The 22011-nt window shown below is 40.3% G+C and overlaps 3 protein-coding genes across 3 annotated transcripts; 1 reads left to right on the plus strand and 2 right to left on the minus strand.

Moving 5' to 3' along the window:
- Window positions 1–729: 729 nt before the first annotated feature.
- e2f3 (E2F transcription factor 3) lies at window positions 730–9426 on the minus strand. The gene is made up of 8 exons (XM_067612524.1): window positions 9394–9426; window positions 8962–9102; window positions 6776–6881; window positions 5737–5977; window positions 5144–5277; window positions 4532–4644; window positions 4118–4292; window positions 730–3921 (listed from the first exon to the last, which is right to left on the minus strand). Exons 1-8 carry the CDS (start codon window positions 9424–9426, stop codon window positions 3641–3643), a joined length of 1224 nt encoding a protein of 407 aa, XP_067468625.1. The 3' UTR covers window positions 730–3640.
- Window positions 9427–9645: 219 nt separating this feature from the next.
- srfbp1 (serum response factor binding protein 1) lies at window positions 9646–12592 on the minus strand. The gene is made up of 3 exons (XM_067611476.1): window positions 12490–12592; window positions 11531–11968; window positions 9646–11383 (listed from the first exon to the last, which is right to left on the minus strand). Exons 2-3 carry the CDS (start codon window positions 11966–11968, stop codon window positions 10097–10099), a joined length of 1725 nt encoding a protein of 574 aa, XP_067467577.1. The 5' UTR covers window positions 12490–12592; the 3' UTR covers window positions 9646–10096.
- Window positions 12593–12650: 58 nt separating this feature from the next.
- Window positions 12651–21966, plus strand: maco1a (macoilin 1a). The gene is made up of 11 exons (XM_067611475.1): window positions 12651–12868; window positions 13896–14037; window positions 14532–14658; window positions 14777–14900; window positions 15059–15237; window positions 16211–16754; window positions 16875–17033; window positions 17379–17561; window positions 17689–17809; window positions 17989–18163; window positions 19686–21966. The coding sequence occupies exons 1-11, from the start codon at window positions 12789–12791 to the stop codon at window positions 19886–19888; spliced, it is 2037 nt and encodes a 678-aa protein (XP_067467576.1). The 5' UTR covers window positions 12651–12788; the 3' UTR covers window positions 19889–21966.
- Window positions 21967–22011: the final 45 nt, after the last annotated feature.

Below are 22011 nucleotides of genomic sequence, written 5' to 3' on the forward strand. Positions count from 1 at the left end.
GATATCACTGCATGCAAGATAGGAATGAAAGTTGTAGAACACTTTAAGATGCTATTTTTTTTTATTTTTTTTTTTAAATGTGAATTTTACTGAATTAGTGCTGCATAGCAAACACACTATTTTGGTGAGCACCAAAGTGAAGCACAGAGCATGTAGCAAGCCAGGGAGCATGGAGCTGTCAAGCTGCTACATCTTGGCATGCAATTTGGAACACAAATAGACAACACAGATTGGTGCTGTAACAAAGCAAGGCAACGGATCTCTCCCAGCTGTAATCTAGTCATGTCATATGATTCGACACATTCATATAGTCTTATTCTGCAATGTCTCCAATCTCAATTCTGCAAATGTAATTTGGAAGGTTATACTGTAAATCTGTTACTTGCTTCTGACTTCTTGAAACAAAAGTGGTCCAACTGATAATGGTACGGAATATGTCAATTAGCTTTGAGATTACTATCTGAACATAAACCAACATCTATAAGTCATTATCATTTACAACAAGCCAAGTATGAGACCATGAAATATGTTTTGTATGTTGAACTGTCACCGATATTAACTACCAAACTTCAATTTGCCTTATTTGAGTGTTCCAAATAATCACCCATTTGTCAACAACTCATTGTAATGATCTACAGCTACTGTGTAATGACAATAATGTTAGATCAACCCATTATAAGTTTGCCTATTTACAAAGTAAAATGAACATTTGCAAGTGAAAGCAACACATTCTTGTTTGGTGGATTTATTTTTTTCTTACCATATTAAGTAAGACATTTCTGAAGTTTTGATGGACATTTGTCACAACATTGAACATTTTTGCAAGTAAACTATTAAAAAAAACAAAACAAAGCAAAGTAACCCCACACCCTTGTATTGCAGTAGTAGTCAAAAGTTTGGACACAACTTCCTGTTCCCTTGAATGAGAGAGTGTGTCCGGACTTTTGACTGGTACTGTACGTCAGTTAATCACATCTGATGAAAACAATGCTGGATAAACTTTACCACACGCGTATCTTCCTAGATGTTTTCCACTTACAGTATTGTTCAAAGATCTCATCACACAGAGCTGTAAGGCCTTTAGAGTAGACTGAAGAACACAACTAGCTTAATGAACAAGGATGTCCATATCTCAGAAAGATAAACAGGGACCGAGTGGTGACTGGTCTAAGACGTAGAGTATTGCAGCCTTACAGATCAATGCAGTATGATCAAATACTGCATTAATACTGCAATACGAGAGTAGTGAAAATCCTAGCTTTATGGGAATTTCAAAGTACCAGTGACAGACCAAAGGACAAAATGAGTAACAGTGAGTGAATATGTCTGAGTTCACGAGACCATGGCAAGCCTCCTGGTATTGCAGTTTGATACTCAGTACTTACTTTCAGCAGAACCAAGGAGATAAGTTACACAGAAGCCATTTAGCCCTCAGGATCTTCTAAGTGGAAAAGGTGCATAAGGCACAAATTTGGAGCAAAGCCACATCCATTTAGATACACAGAACTACAATACTTAGACCAAGAGGAAGTCAAGTAAGTATGAATCTGGTACCTAATTGGTTTCACATTTTTAAGAATGCTCACAGTTTTTATGCATTAGTTTTGAAAATAATGTTACCCCAGTACTTCAGAGTTATGCATATTCATAACTTACCTATCTCTTCAAGACATTATGGACCTTTTCTCTCAACCTGTTCAGTTATTTGTGGCCTAATACCATACTGGGGTAGATGAAGCAATGGTTTCAACAGCTGTTAGCTGTTCATGGCCATGGTCAATAATAATTACTGAGGAGGGCAAACATGGCAGAAATACTCATGTGTAAGGCTAGCATTTTAGACCTGGTGCTGTCTTCATTTGGTTTTGAGGAGGAATGAGTGACAGAGAGTTGTGACTGGTATTAATTCAAAGATAAGAGCTTTTTTTCCCCCCTCAGCTTTACAGTAGTTTCCTAAACACTGACTGTCACTCAATCTTCTGTACTCATTTCAACTGCTTAGCTGAACATGGAAGTTAACATATATAAAATCATGTTGGTCAATTTACAAACATGAGCCATTACATCCTCCAATTCTGATGACAAAGTACATGTTCACAACACATGTCCTCAATATTACACCTAACTAATTTGACACCGTCACAGCTGTGCTCACCTCACAAAGACTGCCATACTTTAACAGTTCTCTGAGAATGATGTTTTTATATTTGTAACAGTTTAGCAGTACTGCAGAGAAAAGGCAAGTCAACATTTTCAGAAGTTCAGTGTATCGTCACTTGACATTTTTGTGCTGCTTCCGAGCAGCATTAAAGAGTCAGAAGACAGCGTGTTCGTACCTGAGCAGATTACTTTCTCAGATGTTTGGCATCTCTTCTTTTTTTTCTAATTATATAATGGAGTATTGCCACAATATTTTAGATAAAGCACTGCTATCAATTTAGAGATTTGAATGGTAAAATGTAGAACTATGGGGACATTCATGAATCATATGGTGGCCCTTAAGGACAAAACACACACAAAAGCAAAAGCACAAACATTAAAAAAAATGCCCTCCAAATAAAAAAAGCTACAAATACTAAAACACATACAAAAGTGAAAACACATTAAGTTTTTTTTGTAGTGTTTTTCCTTTTGTATGCAGTTTGTTACTTGCAGCTGTGTCTTGTTGTGGGTGCATTTCCCCGAATGTTTGTGATTTATTTTATGTATGTTTTGGTATTTGTTGCTTTTCTTTTAATGTTTGTGTTTTCAATTTTGTATGCATTTTACATGTCATAGCATTAATGGATTCTGAGTGCATCTCCTTTTGCTTTTTTATGGGTTTTGTCCTAAGGGCCACCATAGAGTCAACACTTCATATAATATATAAAACTAAACTTCTAGTAAATGTCTCTAGAGCCTTGAGAAAACTATATGTGGCGCAAAGCCTGGATTCTGACAGACTGATTTATGAGCTGTAAGTAGCAGCAGCAACAAGACATTTCGGTTTTTGCATATCTTTGCAAGGTGATAACTCACCCTCTGTAACGAGGTATAAACTTTATCCAATGTTCATATCTTCAATGACACAAGGAAACTAAGACACAGCATTACATCATCCGCAGTTGTACCAGTTCCCGTAAGCACAACACAAGCAGAACAGTGTCAAGGACGACTTTGAACCAGCTTTTAATGCAGGGAACATCGAATACATCTAAATGCTAAATGAGCATAAATCTTCAGGCTCTGTCGTGATGGTTCCTTTATGATTACAATAAAAAAATAATCCATTTCATCTTTCCAGACCATTACCAGAGGATGTTGTGACATTACTGACACAACACTGTTGGGTCAAGAATAAGTCCTGTGTTGAGACACGGACTTTGGAGAAGGACACTTAATCTCACAAGGACTTCCAGACATGTAACACCTTAAAGCTCTGACAAGATCTCTTTCAAAATAGCAATTCCAATAACCCTACTAAGTGATGCTTCTAGGTAACAACGTCCTCCACATACCTGAGCGTCAGTAAATCCCAGTCACATCTTCCAGGATAGGCAAATGCAAATATAAAAAAATGTCTGTATTATAAAATATCCAATGTATCCATTTGAGTCACGATGGTCATTGCCTCCAAAATGGCTGAATTTCCGAAACCTTTTCAGAGAAGGGGCATGTCCATGGGCAAATGGCCAAGGTCAACAGAGGAGAAGAGGTCAGTGATGCCCTCATCCTCAGCCAAGCTCAGGACGTACTCTTCCCCATCAAGAGAAAAGGCCAGAGGTGGAGTGAGGGTCACAAAGCTCTGCTGGTCTTCAGAGGGGGATTGGAGGGAGGTGGGCAGGGGAGACACAGGGGTGACAGTAACCGGTGATGAGTGTTGTGTCAGCTGGGAAAGCGGACTGGAGATACTATTTACATCCGAAGTATGGTTAGCATAGTCTGGAAAGATAACGGGAGACCATTGGTAAAGTGGAAAGATGAGTGAATGTAGGCCTTAAAACACTAAACAACACTGTGCCAACAATCTAATAGTAAGGTTAGAGAACTGTCATTATAGGAGTCCTATTCTGTGGCAGCAAAACATCCCTTTTCATGCATGACTTGTCTTCAATGGATCCTTAATAACAAGGCTCACCTTTGGAAGACACCTGGACAAATGAGGGGGATACAGAGTTGTTCCCATTGGTGGACGAATTAGACTGGCTGTCATTGGCCACAGAGCCATCTGTGGCCTCCATAGGGATGGGGTCATCAGAGCAGAGGAACACCTCAATTGGCCCCTGAGTGCTGCTGAGGTGGACCTGGAGGCTCTGAACATAGGGCAGGTAGTGTTTTTATTCAATGATCTCTGAGCATGAGCTAACAGCAGACATTTACAGAAAACTGTTTCTTGATAGAAGGAAGCAACAACAGGCTTTCATTTCAGCCAATGTTGGACCAGTGCGTCCAAAGCAATTAACCTCTCTGAAGTTTGACCGAGATTTCAAGATATAATATTGAGTTTCATTACCAAAAAAAAGATGTCAATTAATAGTATGTTAAAACATACCTCTCCTGGGTGTGGCACCTCCAGTTTCGTCTCTGCTGGGGCTTTGATCACAATCACAGTCTGTTCTTTCAAGCTGGGAATTGTTTGAACATCCTCGTAGGTCAAATAGGCAAATGTGATCCACAAGGTCAAGGAAGATAATCAACCTTGATCTAGAGTGTTTGTGTTCAACTGGGGATTAACTCAATGACTTATCACAACAGTAACACCAAAAGCTACACATCAGCACCTGACTGCCACAGGAGGCATTAATCTGTCCACTTCACATCGACTCCAGCCTCTGTGATGGTTGACACTACTGTCCTGAGAACCAGACATTCTTTTACAACTTAGTGCTTGAGCTGGTCAAAGGACACTGGCCTGCCAGTTTGTCTTACCAATACCAGCAAAACTACTGGAATACAATAAGAGAATGGGTGCATTTTTATTGATTCACCACAAACCAAAGCTTTATATGCCCAAACTGAAAAGCTCATATCAAAAATGCTTGAAAAGTGATCATTTGGGAAATACACTGAGTTCTCACATAATCCAGCTAACCCAGCAAAATGAAATCATGAGTTAGAAAAGGAAAAAAATAAGAAAATAAAGATGAAATTCCAAAAAAAGGATATCTGCGACTGTGGCGGTCTTCACACATCTGGTGAACCTGCCACTTACAACTTTGGATCAACTCATCCAGCTTCCTCTCCTCTTCTATGAGAGCTGTTAGCTCTTGATCTCCGGGTACATTAATTTGACCACCCCTGTGCACACACACATCCAAACAGCCAAAACAGGATCAAAACAATAGCAAACATTGCTCAAGACATGCACAAATTAGGAGTGGACTAGAGGAGATCAAACTTTACAGATTACCATTTAGACATTTGATGATGCCTTAATCTGAAGAATAAGACAAATGGAAGAACTAAAGAGAACAATAATGCTAACTGCACATAAAATGATACAATTAAAATTAAGTCTGAGAGCCAGCGGATGAGGGAGAATACCAAGTACCCATCAGAAGCTCTTACCATTATGGCTAACAAATAAAAAGATGCATCCAAGTGTGCAAATATCATTCCGCATCATCAAAAATATTTCAAACGTAGTATAAACTGCTATTGAATTATAACCTAAACATAGTAAGTAAGATAAAACAGTCACAATGTGAGCTCCTTTCTGAAATGTAAACACTACTGACAACGCCAACTTATACTTACAACCACTCAATGTAGTTTTTAGACTTCTTTTTGATGAGCTGGATCCCCTCCAGGACATTAGTGACATCGTAGACGCGTCTCTTGGGAGCATTGAGCTCCTGGGCCGCTACGTTTAGGTCCAACACCCCGTTAGCAGATCGGCTAAGCAGTTCCGCAAACCTCTGCGTCAAGAACCCGAGCGAGGTGTCATAGCGCGACCTCTCGAACAGGGACTTACGCGCTATGGAATTGGGGGCGGAAGCTGTAGAAACAGGCGGGGATTGAAAATGTTTCATTTGTGATTGTTTCTATCAAGATTCTTTAATTATTCCTGTATCTATTCTAATATGCCATGCTGTAGTGTGTATATTTTGATTATATCTCTTCTACCATTTGCCATTCTTTGGTTGCCACCATCTCTTCACCATAAACTCCCTAAATTGATTTTAAACGTATTTTTCATGGAGAACATGGTGTAGTTTGGAGTTTCTATTTAGGTGAAAGTGTCATGTAGCAGCAAAGATTTTGAAGGAAAGACTTTAGTAAAAGTTAGGAAACTAAATAGGAACCATACTCCAGCTGTCCATCAAAGAGGCTAATGTTTAACTGGAAATATGGCTCTCAAATGAAAAAGAAAACATAAATAGAAGAACTCTTGGAAGGAATGTGAAGTATTTCAAGAACAACACTGAGAAATGGTGCATATATAGTGAATTTCAATATACTGGATTCAGCCCTGGAAAACAATTCAGCTAACCAGGCCGTTCAGTTCAGCCACCATATTTTGAGGATATGTGTGAGGCGCCACCAACCACCACTCGCTATCACAACTTCTCACCAATGCTTACACACTGTTGTCGCAAATACGACAACTGTCACTACTGCAATGCAGTGTGTTTGCTGCTTGTGAACTCTCAACATTTGTTTACATCATGGTCCAACAGTTTGATACTAAAAACTGTGGAGGCGCAGACTGGTTCGTGGCAAAATCGACCATTCTCACTGGCACGTTTGACTATTGAAAGATCGTATTCCAAGTCATTACAGTACAAAGTCTTACTCTTTCCTCCTGTGTGGGACAGAGAGGGCTTCTTGGCTTTGGCGGTCTTGCCACCATCCTGAAGTTCCTGGGGGTCACCGGCTTCCGGCTCCAGCCTTCTCTTTGCCTGAGAGAAAAGAATTTTGCACAACTTGTTAGATAGCAGCATGTAAAACACTTCACATGTCAACATCATGCAACTCAAGACTTTTAGTTGGGAATTATCTCACTTAATTCTGTGGCTCAGTGGGCAGCCATTTTGGGCACTAAAGTTGTCATGTTTTCATTGTATTAACTTGTGACTTGTAATTAGCAGCAGTGAATATGTATCTACATGATATACTACGTTTATCTTGTCATCTGGAGCTCGTTATTCATAGTTATTGAGGACTGGAAAAGAAGCTAGCTTCCCTCCCCCCTGTGTTTAGCTAGTTGGAGCAACATCTCCCCATCCCCCTCCCCTGCACACCCAAGGCCTACACAGCAGTTTGCTTCTGACGAGAATGAACACATCACAGCTTGCAGTCAACTGCTTACCAACGTGTTTTCACAGAAACTCCGCTGTTAAAGAGCGCTGTCAACGTGTGTGCCGCTCCAATATCAAAGTGTGCAAAAGTAGGTCCCGACAAGGCGCGGCGTGATGATGCCTCAGCTCAAGGTAAAACACGAGGAAAGTCACCGGAAATACACAGATGTAATTCACCTTCAAAATAAAAGCATGTAATTAGCGTTTACTTGTCTTATTTCCAAACAAGTATAATAACACAATAACAAGTATTTACTACAGTAAAAGTACCAATACAGCAGTGTGAACATATTCCATTACAAGTTAAAGTCCTGCATGAAAAATCCTACTTAAGTAAAAGTACATAAGTATTATCAGCTTGATGTAGTTAAAGTATTGCAGTAAAACTAGTGGTTTGGTATGTTGTTATATTTTAGATTATTAATACTGAAGCATCAGTGTTAAAGCAGCATGTTACTGTTGTAGCTGCTGGAGGTGGAGCTAGTTTCAACTACTTTATATACAGTTAGCTAGTTTAGTCCAGTGGTCCCCAACCTAGGGGTCAGGCCCTTCCAAAGGGTCACCAGATAAATCTGAAGGCTTGTGAGATGATTAATGGGAGAGGAGAGAAGAAAAAACAAAGTTCTGATACACAAAACTGTTTTCAGTTTTTGGACTTTTTCTCTAATCTTTGATTTTTGGTGAAATATTGGATCATTTGAACATTAATGAAATGATAATTACAATATTTCCTTCTGAAATGTAGTGGAGTGGAAGTATAAAACAGCATCAAATGAAAATACTCAAGTAAAGTACAAGTACATCAAAATTGTACTTAAGTACAATACTTGACTAAATGTACTTAGTTACTTTCCACCACTGAATACAACCCCCATGAGGACATCATTATACCTGTAGAATAAAACTTATAAATAACAGAAAACAGTGAATTATTGTAACACTGTATCAATTAACAATAAGACATACCTTTTTCTGATCTAATTCTAGGTAACAGCAAAATGACACATTTTGCCATGGTTCAATTTTTTGTATTATTTAAATAAGCACGGTGTTGTTTTTCACTCTGCAGAGTTTCTGTCATACAATTATCATACAAACCACCTTATTGTTACATTAAGATATATGTGAGGCCTAAAAGAAGTCGTTTTTCTATGTTCCAAGCCCACTAATACAAAATATGTGTAGTATTACCAACTTTCCATTCGTTTAAACTAAATCAAAATCATATTTGTTCCCTCTGTCTACTTTGATTGACATGCTTTTATTCTGAAAACAAATCGGGCGCTTCCGTTATATCCTCGGTAACCTCCGGCCACATGACTGAAGTTTCTCCATACCACTGGTGCTAAATGTCTCTGAGGGAATACAATGTCCTCATGTATGTGACCGGGTGGATAATTTAATCAACCCCACACGTTGATATCTGCTATCAAGCATCCAACACAATCTGAATAATGAACCTATCGGACTTGCTCTGTAATGTCAATTATAAAGAGGTGTTGTCAGAAAACGTTGTTTACAGTCGCATTAACTGTAAGAATCCAGGTTAAATAGGTGTCGTTATGTGTACGTTAACAATTTGTCATTGACAGTTGTGTGGTAAGGGGCTTCAACGACCACCTGACATTTCTACATTTTTAATTATTAAGTAAATATTTAGCATCGGGTTAATTTAGTTTACCTGAGCTCGTTCGCGGTTAGATCTCTGGCCGGTCCCGGTCGGCTCGGAGAACCGGACGGTCTTGTTCAGGTAGGCCGAGGAGCTGAGGGTCCGGACGGTCGAGCTGTTCTCGGAACAAGCTGCGGTATTATCGACAGAGCTCTACAAAGAAAACCTTCTTCTCACCTTGTCCCGCAGGCTCGACTGCTGTTATTCTGCCAGTTTATCATTTACAGCTTGTGGAATATGTTCAGGGCCGTTTCCATCTCTGTTTTATTCATATTATGTCCATCAATAGCGCAGATGATGAACATGATCATTTCACGTGACAGGTAGCCACAGCTGGTACAGAGGATATTCTACGCGCGAAACTCGGATGTCGCGGGATCATTTTAAACCTGATTTGCATGTAAACCACTATTCGCCAGTGCTTATGTACGCAACAGTGTGTACGTGTTGACGTAGCTGTAGCCGACCAATGGCCATAGAGCTCTGCAACAAAGTCATGAGCAGTATTTGTTTCTTTTCAACTATGTGCTGCATTTCTGTTTTACCTGACTGAAATAAAAACATGTATTGTGCAATTATGGATAAACTTTTTTTCTGAGAATAAAAAGGCAGGAAAGAGCAATATAAGCCATTACTATAATATACATTTTATAGAATTTAAATAACTAATAATGAAATGATGAAATCAAAAAACAATGAAAAGTCATCTGGTTTTTAAGGATAGTCATCTGTATCACTGTACATGAATTACATAGAATGTATACAGTAACTCGGCCCTAGTTAACATTATAAGCATTAGAAGAATACATGGATTATGACAAGTAGCACAACTGTGAACAGGTTAAAACATTAAATAAATCAAACAGTATTACTTCCCAAATCCACACTTACAAAATTTCAATATCACTATAGCACATCCACATTACTTGTTTCTTAAACTGTTGTTAACTCATAAACCTATATAGTAAAAAGTTTATATGACTTGATGATGCATTTCACAGTTTAGAATTTAATTGTTTGACATTTTTCTATTGACGTTTCATATAAAAATCTCAGCTGTTTACTCCCTACAAAACACTGGCACAAGCTTTAAGTCACTCAACCACATGTATGTACATGACATTAATAAGCAAACAAAAAAGTAGGTTCAGTCATCATCGTCAAACTTGATCTTCTTCCCTTGGAAGGCCAGAATTTGTCCTTGCTGCTCCTTTCTTTTCTTACTGGCCTCCCAGGATGGATGCAGTGCCTGTTGTGGTGCTTGTTGGGAAAAGACACCTCCACCCCTACGATCGTTTTGTCTTGTACCATCACCTCGCCCTCGCCCCCTACCTCGCCCCCTCCCTCTGCCGGCCGAGGCGAAGCCCCTCTCCTGCGACTCATGACGTCCCCCTGAATCTCCTGCTGCACCGTCATCCTGCTTTTGGAACTTGGATTGTTTGCTAAAATCTCTATTTAGACCACTGCCAGGCTTCTGTTTCCCTTGGCCCCTAAATTTATCCCCACCTCTGCCTGCACCTCCACCCCTACTGGACTTAGATTTAGACAAGGAAGAACAGAAAACAGACTGAAGCTTGGTCGCTTTAGACTTCAGCCTGGCCTCGAGCTCATCGAGTTCGCTCTGGACCTGGTCTGAAGCTTTCAGTTTTTCTGTTGAAAGCTCTTTCACTTCATGCTTCTTCTCCTCCCCTTCTACACTTTTCTTCTTTTTCTTGAATTTGCTGACTTTTCCCAAAAAGAAGTCATCATCGCCGTCGCTCTCCTCTGACTGGGACGACTGCTTGTGGAAACGTTCCTCTGTGCTGTCATCAAAGTACTCTTTCTCTTCATCGTCTGACTCCTCTAAATCACTCTCTTCCTCATCTTTCTTTGTCTGAAGCACCTCAGGCCTCAGATTGGGTTTCTTTCCCATGGTTTGACTTTGTGGTTTATTTTTCTCAACATCCTTTACTTGACTATTTTTTGCTGATGCTGGTCTCTCACTCTTAGTCTCTAGCATTTTTTTCTTTTGATCATCACCAGCATCAGCTAAAGGAGTTTTTTTCCCCATGTCTTTTTCAGGTTTAGCAATAGTTATATCTTTTGAGTTTTTGAGAGGGCTATCTCCTTCCTCACTGTCTGCCATTTCCTTCTGCTCCACTGCGCTGTCCTCCTCCTCCTCCTCCTCCTCCTCCTCTCTCTTTCTTCCTCCCCTGACTGGTGACTGCAAAGTCATTTTTCCATCTTGATTTTGCACCCTCTTTATATCTCCCTGATTTAGTTCCTTCATTCTCTCCTCTTTGAAGGCGTTCACAGCAGCCTTGATGTCCTCAATCTTCTTGCTGAACTGAGGGTGGGTGGCGATACGTGCTACAGCCCGGTCAGAGATAGTTGACTTGGGGTTTTTACACACCTGTTCAAAGTTGAGATTCTTCTGTAAGGCGGTCTTGGTCACCTGCAAATGGGGGAAAAAAAATCTGAATCATTTTTATCCAATTAGACATTTCGTGTGTTTCCCTATTTTCGAAATCTGGAAAAACTTTTTCAGTCATTTGAATATGTATTGATATTTGCAGAGAAGAAAACAGAACTTATCAAGTACCAGGTCTGGTGAGAGAGTCTTCATCGCATGGATCTCCTCCAGCAGTCTGGCAGCTCTCCTCTGGTTCCTCTCAATATCCGTCTCTTTCCCCTTCTTCTTCTTCAGGGCAGCAATCTGACGTGTCAGCTTCCTGCTGGTCAGAGCCCTCAGCCTCTTCACTTCTTTTCTCATCTTCACCACCTCATTGTTGAGGTTCAGGACCCCGGTCTGCTTTTTGTCTTTAGGTTGAACAGGCAACGGAGTCTTTTTCTCAGTTTTATCTGCGGCCTGTGGCATTGCTTCTTCTTCTTCTTTTTCCTCATTATCCCCGCTTTCTGCTTCTTTGTCACTTCCATCTTCCTCTTCTTCTGCTTCTTCTTCCTCTTCCTCCACTTCTTCCACCTCTTCTTCCTCAGCTAACGACAGCATTTTCTCTACCTTGTCCATGGTATATATCATCTGTTAAAACAAACCCCTTGTAGATCAGCAAACATGGTACAACTAACTATAACTCAGTTTGATCAAGGATGCTGGAAACCACAACATTAATTAAGATATTAAAACAATATAGCTTGGTGGCTTTTATCGTATATCAATCCGTATTATCCTTCTTCTAAAATCAACCCTCTTATTACTGCTAGGGAAACATCCACACTGCTCTGTCTGCACTTTTCCCATTCAAAACCTCAATATACATCTCTGTCACCCGACGGACTACTTTTTCGAAATGTTATGACATTCTGTAAAGTGATGTCGCAGATGAATACACTTGAGACGAAATACATGTCTGCCGAGGGAGAAAAACTGTAAATACCTGTTCGAAACTGCAAAAACAAACGTGGTTGAGTAAGCATGGACAACTCTGACCATGTAAAGTTATGTCTAAATAGGTTTATTTTACGCTCCAGCAACGGTAAAGTAACAAATTCCAGACCATTAAGTAAAATAAGAGCTTTATATCACGTTATATTCGCACTTACCGTTATTGAGTCGGTATTAAACAGAAAGAAAGAAATAAACGACTCCACTCGCAGTGAGCAGCCATGTTTCGTACGCCTCCGACGACGGCGTCATGACGTCAGACGTTGGCAAGGGGACGCAGCGTGTCGTGAGAAAGGGGAGGGCCTTCCGCGGACTGTTTTTATTTATTTCTTTGTTTCATGTGCATAAAACAACAACAATGGTGGATAATTGAAGAAGTGTGAATATTAGGATGAGCGAATGACATTTCCCGACACAACTACCAGACCGATATTACAAGTGAATCAACAGGGGGAGGATGAAGCGGCGCAATGCGGACTGCAGCAAACTCCGACGGCCGTTAAAACGGAACCGAATCACCGAGGGTATATATAGCAGGTACAGACGGGCTGGAGGGACGGTGTTGTGTAACAATGGCGCCTCTCTGCATATGTCAAGACAGGGCTGCTAGCCTTTGAAACATTCATATTTATGCACGTTTTGCTTTTGAGCTACATAATCAGCTAAATGAACATGCCCGCATATTGTTAAAATTACAGGCCTAACGTTACTTATGTGGCATCTCATACATGATTTGTTCCTTGCTAGCTAGTTCAATTCAAATTCTGGCTAAATTCAAATGAAAGGTCTCAGTGAGATTCTGTGAGCGTCCAGTATGAATTGTACACACATTGAACACATTTCGGTGGAGTGGATATGCCTGCAGATAAAAGAGACGATATTAACTTGTGAGAATAATATTGTTCAAGCTTGAAATGACAACAGCAACGTTAGAGGCGCTCGTTTTGAAGTCCGGGGTGACGCCGACGGCGGGGCTCTCACCTGTGCTTTGTCTGGCAGAAGTCTGAATATGAACACGCCAGAGAAAAATAATTATCACCTAAGTGGTCGGGTCTAATTGGAACATGTAAAGCGCTCATATATTTGTGGAGATTAAATATTAAAATAGCACACCTGTTTCTACAGGCTGATTGATGGCAAGTCAGAAAAAGGAAACCAGCTGTGCACAAAGTAACATGTCCAGACATGACACTGTACATTTTTCTGTCTTTCTCCTTTAGATGTTCAAGATGAAACCATTCTATATATTCAGTTTCTTTAAAAGTAGCAACATAGTGTAAGACTTGTTAGGAATACCTAGACTGAAATTCATGCTCACTGCTATGTTCATCTGCCTTAGTCCTTGTAGGAACTTGAGGTGACACTTTCTGTATGTCACACTGGAGATATGATTCTTATAAACACCAGACTGTTTTATAAACCTTTTGTCCAAATTCCTGCCATGATACCATCCTAAATCCATGATAATCCCTGTCTACTAGTAGCCTTTTTGTCTCCTTCTGGTGTCTCTGTGTTTTTAACATTTCTCTCCATATTTTCTTCTCCGTCTTGTCCTCTCCTGCAGTACGTTCCTGTACCTGAAGTTCCTGGTAGTGTGGGTGTTGGTTCTCTTGGCTGACTTTGTGTTGGAGTTCAGGTTTGAGTACCTGTGGCCCTTCTGGCTTTTCATTCGAAGTGTCTACGACTCCTTCAGATATCAAGGACTGGTAAGATCCTGTGTGTACATGTATACATGACTTTGATGCTGCTTTCTGCCTGACATTAAGTTGCACTCTGGCCTGGATGGCTGGGAGTTTTCTGATAGAAGGGAACACTTGAAATCTACAAAACTGGGATGTTACACCTTAAGCTGGAGGTAGTCAAGAGCACATTTGGATATTAAATACAGTGCATCTCTAATCCACATGACAAATATTCAGTAGCCTATGTACTGTAGCCTATGGCTGCTACAAAGAAACACTCAAAATCAAATAGTACACAAGTAGCTAAGGTAGTTTCATACTTGTCAAACATGGATAGTCATGGTAATGGTGGATGAGGAACAGACAGACAAGTTTTTGAGTGAGTGTGTATGCATGTTAGTGTGTAAGTGTGATACGGCCATATGTGTGTGTGTGTGTGCACGTTTTCCAGACCAAAGACACTTAATTTCTGCACATTTGTTGCAACATATTTCCTCTTTTCTCTCTCCAACACTCAGGCATTCTCAGTCTTCTTCGTATGTGTGGCGTTTACATCAGACATCATCTGCCTCCTCTTCATCCCCGTCCAATGGCTGTTTTTCGCTGCCAGCACCTACGTATGGGTCCAGTATGTCTGGCACACAGGTTAGTCCAAGCTTTGAGTGGATTCATTTTATGTCTGCCAGCCAAATGGCCCCTTTCACCTCCAAAAACTGCTGATTTTTTGATTTTTTAATTTTTTTTGTGTGTGTCTTTCACACAGAGAGAGGAGTCTGTCTTCCTACTGTATCGCTGTGGATCCTGTTTGTGTACATCGAAGCTGCCATCCGCTTCAAAGATCTGAAGAACTTTCATGTAGACCTGTGCCGACCTTTTGCCGCTCACTGGTAAAAGTCATTTGTTGTCATATATAGTCTTTTACTATCATTGTAAGCCCCTTTATTCTGATATACTTCTATTTTTACTATTTACTATTTACTATTTACTATTTACTATTTTACTATTACTATTTCTATTACTCTCATTGCTTCTCTTCACCTCTCAGTATCGGCTATCCAGTGGTGACTCTGGGCTTCGGCTTTAAGAGCTACGTCAGCTACAAGATGCGACTGAGGAAACAGAAAGAAGTGCAAAAGGAGAATGAATTCTACATGCAGCTTCTACAACAGGCTCTACCACCAGAGCAACAGATGCTGCAGAGACAGGAGAGGGAGGCAGAGGAGGGTGAGACTCACACACACATAAAATACAACACTTATTTCAATACTTTTTGAAAAGTAAGTACATTTTTGAAAGTAAGGATGACAACGATGTTACTGTCTGTATGATGGGATGTAAATATTAACAGATGAAGTAACATGTGCTGGAATTTGCATTTATTGATTTAATTTAATCAATTCAGTGGACACATTTCTACTGCAACATACAATCTGTGTTCTCAACCTTCTCCTGTCTGACATGTGATACAATAGGTAAAGATGTGTTTGTGTAACTTATATTTTTCCTTTTTGAGTATATTATAATGAAGGTTTGCAAAATGATTTATAATTTTTTTGTAGTTGGGTTCATTTGGCATAGACCACGGTGAAAAAAAAAAGCTACATTATTGCGTTTTAGTTCTGGTCAGGTTTGTGTTTACACTGATTTATTACAAATGAACCAAGAGTTGTAAACATTAAGTCAGCTTGACAGGTAGGACATATTTATTGGACAATATTAGTGACTGTCCAGTAAATGAATAGTTGTCCTGCTCTACATGGATGCATGCTGGGAAATCAAATTCTGGTAACTGACAGCAAGACATGCAGGATTTTAATGCACCTTATGTGTTTATTTATCTTCTCTGGTGTCACAAAGACACAATTGATTATGAGCATTAATAGTATAAACTGACTGGAATCTCATAAATAAAGGTAAACAGTGAAGTGTCTTGAATTGTAAGATTTTTGGGGGGTTAGGTCTAAAGATTTTGTTTTTTATGTCGTTAATAGAAAACAGGGAATTATTTATTTAACAGCCTGCTGGCACAAGGTTGTTTATGTACCCTGTCAGGGTTATTCTCTGTTTTGTATCAGTGGCCATCATTCAATCTTTGTTTATGCTCAAATATGTTTTCAGTTTGTTTTGGAATTTGGTTAATTCTGTCTTGTATATTTCTGTATATCCTCTAATGCTGCCTTTGTTTGTTTTCTTCCAGCTGCTTTAGCTAAAGGGATCTCAGAGGTCGAACCCTCAGTAATATCCCAAAACGGAGCGCCTCCTGGCAAGAAAAGCACTTCAGTCCCGTTACCAGAACTGGAGTACCGGGAAAAAGGGAAGGACAGTACCGCGAAAGAGCGCGAGGGCAAAAAACAAAACACAATCGGAATCAATAACAACAGTATTATACACGCACTGGACTCCAAACTACAGGAGACAGAGTATATTGAGAACTACGTCGGGACAAAGAGACTGAATAACGACCTGGCAGGAGAAAACACACACGCCGATACCAACACACACTCTGCTTCTAAAGAGGAAATGGGGGGAACGGGAAAGAACTACAAAAATGCCAGCGGAGGTGGCGGCAACATTTCCAACTCATCTCCACGCAATCACAGTTCCACAAACGGGAGCGTCCCGCCAGGTTCCTCAAGCAGTAAGAATGAGAAAAAGCAGAAGGGGGCAGGGAAGGGTCAGAAGGACCCAGTGGAGAACTGCATCCCCAACAACCAGCTGGGCAAGCCGGACGCTTTAGTACGGTAAGAGACACGCATTGTCATAGTGTGTCAAACACCTCTCTAACTCTTGCGCTCATCCCCTTCCATAGTGTAATGGAATAACTGTTATCATGGCCCTTTCTTCTTCTTCTTTCGTCAAAGGCTGGAGCAGGATGTGAAGCGTCTGAAGGCAGATCTTCAGGCTAACAGACAGTTGGAGTCAGAGTTGCGGAGTCAGCTTTCTTCTCTGAGCAGCCAGGACCGTAGCCTTCGCTCTGAACTGGGCCAGCTCCGCCAGGACAACGAGCTGCTACAGAACAAGTGAGTACATGTGAACAGTGAAAAGATTGGACATCACACAGTGACACTGACAAACGTGTTATCATAAAGTATGTTGAGGTAGATAGCTTGTTATTCAGGGACCATGTGATGCTTTGTAGGTCTGTGAGAGGCGTAAATGCTCCCCGTGCATCCCAAAACCCTTCCTGTCTGGCAAAAAAAAAAACCTCAAGCTGTGGATGTGTAAATTGCATTTAACTGGAAATATAAAAGCAGGACTCAATCTCATTTAAGGAAACAATCCAACAGCTCAATGTTCTGTCCCATATTCAGTGCAAAATGTGTTCATCTCATGATCCAGCCTTGTCGATTACAAATATGTTTTAGGCTCCACAGTGCCGTCCAGGCCAAGCAGAAGGATAAGCAGACCATCTCCCAGCTGGAGAAGAGGCTAAAGGCTGAGCAGGAGGCTCGGGCCTTGGCTGAGAAACAGCTGGCTGAGGAGAGGAAGAGGAAGAAGATGGAGGAGGCCACTGCTGCCAGAGCCGTAGCTTTAGCTGCCGCCACAAGGTATTTATTAGACGGTTATCAGTTTACCTCTCCTAAATAAATACAGTTTGAGTGAATTAATGTATTTCAGGGGTGGTGGACATTTTTTCTTTTTCAATTTTAAAAGTTGATCTCTTCTCTCTAACAGAGTGGAGTCCACTGATTCCCTGCGTGGTCGTATCAGAGAGCTGGAGACAGAGTGCAAGAAGCTCAGCATGGACATGAAACTTAAGGAGGAACAGATTAGGGATCTAGAGGGCAAGTGTCAGGTAAGACCAAATAGCACAACTCATTTTTTTAATGAGATAAAGCTTTGGGTTTGTGATTTTAAGCTCTCACGCTTATAATAACTTTTGGTTAGTATAAAATATACACAGGAAGCTGGGGGGGCGGGGGGGCGTATCTCATGTCTCATTCATCTTCTTTTTTCCTATGCTGTCACACGTAGGAGCTGCGGAAATATAAAGAGAACGAGAAGGACACAGAGGTGTTGATGTCTGCGCTGTCAGCCATGCAGGAGAAGACACAGCACCTGGAGAACAGCCTGAGTGCCGAGACCAGGATCAAACTGGACCTCTTCTCTGCACTGGGGGACGCCAAGAGACAGCTGGAGATAGCACAAGGTACATGCTGACTGTAGGGATGCAGTGATTCACTGATGTCACAATGTCTCACTCTTAAAACATCCTTTATTGCACTTTAATGCAAGTACTTGAATATTGAAATGACTTAAAATGCCCATCCCTAGTTTATAGTCCAAAGCTCTTCAATGAAGCACGTGAAGCAAATTTACTTGTGCACAACAGAAGAAATTATTCATTTAAATACAAACCTAATGTCTGTCTGGAAATGCCCTTAGTGTGCAAATGTTTTGGTTACACAAAAATGGCGAGAGGGTTGTTGAGAATTGGTTTCTTATCTATTCTTGGCAGCCATGTACCTTTCAGGCTGTTTTCCATGCCACATCCCCATGGGATCATGATTACTATTCACTACCTTTTGTCCCACCACATTCAAAATGATTTAAATATGGATGACGGCTGCTTGTTTTGTCTGCTTTGTTCACACAAAAGCTGTGAGAAAAATGAAATTATTATATTAAATTAAGAGTCTCCAGCCACGCGAGAGGTAAATTCATGTGATAATTCCACAGGGTGAACACTTCACTGCTAACAAACGCTGAATATAAATATGCTTCTTTTTTTTTTTTTTTAATATTGACTATGAATCATTCCATCTTAGACATACAGTTTCACACATCTCCCTCAGCCCTCTTCACATATTCAGAAGATACACTGCAAGAAATCACAACAGTGAAATCTGGAATTATTTTTAGCCATATTAATAAAAGTGAGCCAGCAGCCACAATACCAGAACCCTGAAACTGATGCAGCTAAATGGAATTCAGCCACCGTTAATTTGATCATTTTACACCTGCGCCTTTCCTGCTGTGACACGTCCAAATGTCTTCAGTGAAAAAAAGGTCTATTAGCTGTATATCATGCTGCTGAAAAGTAGAAGAGGACCTTTTTTTTTCCTAGCAGACATTGTAACTTGTCATGAAAAGCACCAGTTTTGTTGAACGATAGCTCAGCTCCATTAAGAGTCCCGGTGAGTCATTCTAGCATGCACAGATGGAACGCGGTCATTATTGATGTTATTAATTACACCTGTGCTTTTCCTGCTAGGAGGGTGAGAAAGGTCTAGAATGTGATGACAGTATAACAGTCAACTAATACTACACTATACTAGCAGAATTAGCATGTTAAAGAGTGACTTGCTGTACAGTGTTTGGATTTTGGATTTTTGCATTACACATTCCGGTCTGGTTATTTCATCTGTTAACACTTTCCAGAAAATGTTCCAGAAAATGTATTATATGGATATATTGTGATATCAAATTACATATACAGGGATAGAGGATTTTACCCATATTGTCATGACAACCTGTGGGTTCTCATGCCATCCAGAAAAGTCTTTATTCTCTAGCCCCCTCCACAAAAAAGTCAGGGTCAACTACAGAACAGCACCCTTAGAGCTGAGCTGTCAGAGATTCAGCATGCAGGGGCCACTACAGAACACATGCCCTCCCACTCTGCTCTTACGCTGTGATACTAACATCTTTGTTTCCTCCGTCTCCTCCAGGCCAGATCCACCAGAGGGAGCAGGAGATCGCAGAGCTGAAGCAGAAGATAGCAGAGGTGATGGCAGTGATGCCCAGTCTGTCCTACTCGTCAGACGGCAGCAACCTCAGCCCCGTCACCCCACATTACTCCTCCAAGTTCATGGACAATAGTCCCTCCTCCCTGGACCCCAACGCCTCAGTCTACCAGCCCCTCAAAAAGTGACTCTGACATCCACACTTTCGTCAGACAGAACTTTTTTTCGTTGTTTCGGTGAAGCTCTCGGTTCCGGTTTGGGTTATTTTGAGTTTACCAGCCCCTGACAGTTTTTGCACTCTTAATGAAACACATACAGACACAAAAACATAAACACAGACACACACCGTGCACACAACCCCTCCATACATATGTGTATTTGGGTCCTTTTTTTGGTTCTATTATGAGAACTATTATTTTGAGGGGTGTGTACACAATAGGATTTTTTTTTGTTGTTGTTGTTGTTGTTGAATTTTGGGATTTAGCCATTAGACAGCGTGATCTGATTGAAGGGGGAGAAAGGAACACACCATGTGTTGGCCAACTGTCTACTAAAGAGCCATCATGCATCGCTTCATGTCAGTCTTCTTTTGATGTACAGTATACGAGCCCCCCCCCACAGCCATATTTTCTTCTCTAGTGAATTGACACCCAATTTATGACAAGAATCGGCTTTTCATGGTGTTTAACATTAAGGCAGAAGACATGTTTTCAGTTCAGATTTGAATTTGAAGCTCACCTGTAAAGTAAAGCCCTTTGAGAGATACATGAATGTAAAACTATTCATGTTTTGATATCACCTTTAACTTAAAACAGTGATTGTTTGTAATGTTTTAGTTCAGTTATGACAATGTACATTTTCTTCTAAAAAAAAAAAAAAAATAGTGATATTGAACAGATAAATGTTTGCTGTTTTCCTCAGATATTCCAACACAGTTTATTCTCTAAATGCTGGAATTGTGGATTCTCCAGGATTATCAGTAAGTGGATGAAGCAGATGTAGTTTTGTCCTTTTTAAAAAAAAAAAAAAAAAAATGTTACAGCTAGATTCGACCTGGCACTGCCAAAACCTTCTATTAATGTTCACCTGTTTGCTGCAGACACCTTTTCCTCTCCCTCTGGACCAAATTAGAACCCGTTAGGCCATATTGTTCACTGGATTTAATGATGTCTAGGTAACTGGTCGTTACCATTATTTGCAGATTTTACAGTGCCTTGCAATTTCTCTTTTTAAGATGCAGAAACCACATATTTTGCAATCCTGGGATCTAAAAGCATCAAACTTCAAAGCAGTCTTCTCTCTCTCTCTCTTTCTCTCTCTGTCTGTCTCTCTCTCTCTCTCTCTAGCTCTGATTCACCAGGGTTTCATTTGTGTACCAGCTAACGATTGCTCACATTCATTTCAATTCAGTATTTGAAGGCTAAAACAATTAAGTGTCACCTTGTATATCAGACATGTTACTAACAATCACAATATTACAGCTTTAGGTTTGTCTCAAAGGGAAAACATAACACTGGACATGGTACATGTCATTTCATAGTGACACAGTCTTGGTATGCCAAACATTAACCAAACTGATTGTCTATTATCATGCCCTAGAGTTGGCATTTAGTTGTTTACAACAATGTACATTAACTTGCTGAGGAATGTTTTCTTTGTTTATTTCATTTCAGTTCTTAAGTGCCAAGTGTTGATGTTTGGTTTCCATCCATACTTTGATCGATGTAGCTAGCATAATGTTTGCAGAAGAGTGCTGTTCTTTTTTTGTCATTAGAACATATTTGGATGGTGTTGTGTTTACAAGGTTCTGGGCTGATCATGGTGAAGCAGCAGGTGGTCAGTTGGACTGATTGTGTTATTCACACATTTATTTATTTGTTACAGACTTTGATTGAGTGGCGCCTCCTTGATATTTCCCATCATATTCAGTTGATTTCCTATATTTTCTACCAGGAAGGATTCTGTGAATGTGTTGTGTTGGAAACGGTTACCCCTGAACCATTTGACCATGTTGTGATGTCATGTTGCCTACCTGGAAAAGTATTTTTGTGGATCGCTCTGGCGTTGTGAATTCAGTTCTCAAGTTGCTTTTACAAGTTTGTGTAGAAGGAAGAGAAGGTTTAAAAAAAAAAAGTGCTTTGTTTTATCTTTTCATTGTTCCACCATGTTTAATTTCTTTACTCAAAGTGATGGTGGCTGTGTCACACTTTTCACTTTGACCATCACTATTAAAGAAAGTCTTGCTGGTGGCAATGCAAGCTGTTCAGTCTGTGTTCGTGTCATGATCTGTGTGTCTGGTTCTCCTGTTTCT

This window comes from Thunnus thynnus, chromosome 15, assembly GCF_963924715.1.
Source record: "Thunnus thynnus chromosome 15, fThuThy2.1, whole genome shotgun sequence".
Lineage (NCBI taxonomy): Eukaryota > Metazoa > Chordata > Actinopteri > Scombriformes > Scombridae > Thunnus > Thunnus thynnus.